General features: G+C 38.7%; 1 protein-coding gene across 1 annotated transcript; it reads left to right on the top strand.

Moving 5' to 3' along the window:
* The first annotated feature begins 2,513 nt into the window (after positions 1 to 2,513).
* Positions 2,514 to 3,461, top strand: LOC102825851 (olfactory receptor 10T2-like). The gene has a single exon (XM_006861746.1). The coding sequence runs from the start codon at positions 2,514 to 2,516 to the stop codon at positions 3,459 to 3,461; it is 948 nt and encodes a 315-aa protein (XP_006861808.1).
* Positions 3,462 to 4,034: the final 573 nt, after the last annotated feature.

Here is a 4,034-nt window from a genome sequence, read left to right as displayed (position 1 = left end):
ACTTCTGTTTCTCAATTTTTCATTTTGTACTGCAGGAACAGTTGTACCTGCCCTATTGTGTATTGTGTAATTTCATGTGCTATATGAAGCTCTGGTAGCGTAGTGGTTACGAATCGAGCTGCGAACCTTAAGGTCAGCAGTTCGAAACGACCAGCTGCTCCGCGGGAGAATGATGAGGCTTTCTGCTCCCGTAAAGACTTACAGCCTCGGAAACCCTGTTCAGGGTCGCTATGGGTCGGAACCGACTCGACGGCACTTAACAACAACAACATATGTATATGCAATTTGAGATATAATGGAAACTGAATACAAAATACAAGAGTGGGTTTTTTGTTGTTTTTTTAAGTTAAGGTATGGGAATATGAAAACTTAGTTGAGGGGTAAAGCATTATTTCGAAGGAAAACTAATACCTTGAGACTATAATGGGGAGAAGAAGAGATTAAAAATAGCGTTATGTAGTCGGGGCAAATGGCTGTAGACCCATAAATGAAAGACTACAGTATAGCTTCCAAAAGCTGTTATTTCATATTGCTGTTTTAAAAGCTAAGAGTGCTAAAAATGCACAGCAAGTTAAAAAAGAAAATATGGAACAAGAAGAGATTTTATCTCTTTTTAAAATTTGTGTTTTTGTATTTTCTGAATATGTATAGCAATAAAATAATTTAGACATGGTAATATTTTTTCTCTAAATGAAAACACATATTATTAAATGGCACATTATGAAACTTAACAGAAGGTAATGTTTGAAGTTAGTTCCTGAGCAATTTTGCTTTTAAGAAACACTTGCATCTGCTTCCCCTCATCTGTACTGATAGAAAGTTTGAAAAGGCATGATGCAGAGAGAAGATAGGAGAGATGGTCCATTTCCTAAAACAAATTAGGGTGAATGTTGTGGCTATTTTGTCCCTAAGATCAAAATTGTTGTTGTTGTTAAGTGCCGTCGAATCGGTTCCGACCCATAACGGATTTCCGACGAGTGGCTGCTGTTCAAGCCGATTTTGCAGTCCTGCGCATTGAACCCACAGCGCCACCCGCCATAGATCAAAAAACATAAACAAACGCGTTAACTATTCGGTCTATTCCAAATAAGAGTAATTCCATGTATTACGCAGTAGAACTGCTTCACAGAATTTTCTTGGTTGCAGTCTTCATGAATGTTTCTTCAATAGCATTGCTGGGTAGAATCAAATTTCCAACCTATAGGTTAATTGTTGTTGTTATTGTTATGTGTCGTGGAGTTGGTTCCGGCTCATAGTGACCCTGTACAGGGTTTCCGAGGCTGCAAATCTTTACAGGAGCAGAAAGCCTCATCTTTCTTCCGCAAACAGCTGGTAGTTTAGAACTGCCGACCTTGAGGTTCGCAGCCCAATTTGTAACCACTACACTACCAGAGCTCAAGCACAAACCATTTGTACGACCATTCCACTGGCAAAAAATAATAATAATAATGGAAATGTGTATTCTAATCATAACATGAAAAATCTCTCTTCCTTCCTCAAATCACTTCTATCCTGACTCCTCAAAATGCCTTATGATGTATCTCAAAAGAAAGGGGTTGGATCCTTAACTGTTCTCAGCAAGGGATTACTATTTAACTTTTTTTTTAAGTGCATTTCTCATTGTACCTGCCTGCTGATTTTGTTTGGTCACTGACTACTGACCCTTTTTTTTCAGCAAACTACTGATGTGATGCTAAATGATCAAAGCACAAGCTTAGTGTGCTACCAGTAATCATAGTACAAACAGATGTTAGAAATGGCATGCATAATTTATGTATTTGAGTATTCCAAAAGCAATTTGTTTTTCACTTCTGAAATAACAGCATCTTTTTTTAAGAAGCAGCAAATTAACCTTATTTATGTTTGGACAGCTGCCAAAAAGAGATTAAAATAGTCTGGATTACATAAAGGATATTTAGAATCATAAAACTAACATATGCTTATTGCTAAACACTAGGAAACGTGAAAATATAAAAGAAAGAAAAGCAAAATTATCTCTAACCTTATTAGAAATAGGGCTTTGCATCCTGTCTTGTAACTTAGAATAATGGAGAATTTTATCATGCAATTAAGTAGTCTCTGAGTATATTATATATCTACTTCTTTTATCTTTGAGATATTTCTATAATAGTATCACCACCAATTATGGAAAATTGTTTCTTATAAAAATCATCAAAGAATATATCTATGTTATAGATCTGACAATATAACAAAATGATGGCTCAGTGACTAAATGCTTGGCTGCTAACCAAAGGTTGGTGGTTTGAACCCACCAGCCACTCTACAGAAGAAAAATGTGGCGGTCTACTACTCTAAAGATTTACAGTTTGGAAAACCCTATAGAACAGTTCTACTGTGTCCTATAGGGTTGCCATGAATTAAAATAGACTCAATAACAATGTTTTTATTGGGGGGGGAGGCTGTTGGACAGTATGCTACTTAAAGGCCTTAGGGGAATATTCTTATTGTGACCATAGTTATTGTTTCGTCATCCACAGAAAGAAGTTTGTCAGATGCAAGGTTTCAATAGAACTACTGTGGTCACACAGTTCATCCTGGTGGGATTTTCCAGCCTAGAGAAGCTCCAGCTGCTGCTTTTTGTCACTTTCCTTCTACTGTACTTGACAATTCTGATGGCCAATGCAACCATCATGACTGTCATTCGCTTCAGCCAGACACTACACACGCCCATGTATGGCTTTCTATTCATCCTTTCCTTCTCTGAATCCTGTTATACATTCGTCATCATCCCTCAGCTGCTGGTTCACCTGGTCTCTTCCACCAAGACTATCTCCTTTGTGGCCTGTGCCACTCAGCTCTTCTTTTTCCTTGGTTTTGCCTGTACCAACTGCTTTCTCATTGCAGTAATGGGGTATGATCGCTATGTGGCAATCTGCCATCCCTTGAGGTATACACTTATCATGAACAAAAGACTTGGACTGGGGTTGGTTTCTCTGTCAGGAGCCACAGGCTTCTTAATTGCTTTGGTGGCCACCAACCTCATCTGTGGCATGCCTTTTTGTGGCCCCAATAGAGTCAACCACTATTTCTGTGACATGGCACCTGTTATCAAGTTGGCCTGCACAGACACCCACATAAAAGAACTAGCACTCTTCAGCCTCAGCATCCTGGTGATCATGGTGCCCTTTCTGTTAATTCTCATATCCTATGGATTCATTGGTAACACCATCCTGAAGATCCCCTCAGCTGAGGGCAAGAGGAAGGCCTTTGCCACCTGTGCCTCCCACCTTACTGTGGTCTTTGTCCACTATGGCTGTGCCTCTGTCATCTACCTTCGGCCCAAGTCCAAGTCTGCCTCCGACAATGATCAGTTGGTAGCAGTCACCTATACTGTGGTTACTCCCCTACTGAATCCCCTTGTTTACAGTCTGAGAAACCAGGAGGTGAAGATTGCATTGAAAAGAGTCCTAGGAGTCCCTGTGGCAACAAAAGTGGTCTGAAGAAAATTATAGAATTTAATTTAATTTAATTTCTCATACGAGAAATCAAAGGCATGACATTTTCTTGGTGCCTTTATCAGTCTATATATGACAGACCATGTGTCCAAAGATTAAGACCACTGTTGCCTTTTTCTTTCCTCTCATTCTAGAAAAAAGTGCAGACTACTCTATAAGCTACAGTGTATGGTGCCTGGACATAAAAGGACAAAAAGAGGAAACATGAAAGTTTTTCAAGTTAAAATACAATATCCAAGCTGAACAGAAGACAAGGATTGCTTTTCTTGTTGGATGTAGAAAATAAGGCTAAGGTTGCTAGAAGAATCTTATCCAGAATACAGGCATTCACAGTAAATACACTGTGCGTCAGATTGAAACTCAGTGAAAAAGTAAGATGAATAAATTGAGAGTTTATGGAGGTAGGAGAGCAGCTATGTGGAAAGACAATGAAAAATAATGTTAGGAGAAGATTATCAGACCTGTTAAAAGCATTTAAACACAGGAGTATGAGAAACAAAGGAAGAAGTATTTAATTCCTTCTGAGAGAACAAAAGAAAGCATTGGAGTAAATGGGAC

The sequence above is a fragment of the Chrysochloris asiatica genome, unplaced genomic scaffold (assembly GCF_000296735.1).
Source record: "Chrysochloris asiatica unplaced genomic scaffold, ChrAsi1.0 scaffold00042, whole genome shotgun sequence".
Lineage (NCBI taxonomy): Eukaryota > Metazoa > Chordata > Mammalia > Afrosoricida > Chrysochloridae > Chrysochloris > Chrysochloris asiatica.
The sequence above is the reverse complement of the archived record's forward strand: the minus strand, read 5'-3'. Positions and strand labels throughout refer to the sequence as shown.

What these genes read in the sequence shown, in the direction of transcription:
- LOC102825851 (XM_006861746.1), top strand. Translation starts at nt 2,514, where the DNA reads ATGCAAGGTTTCAATAGAACTACTGTGGTCACACAGTTCATCCTGGTG.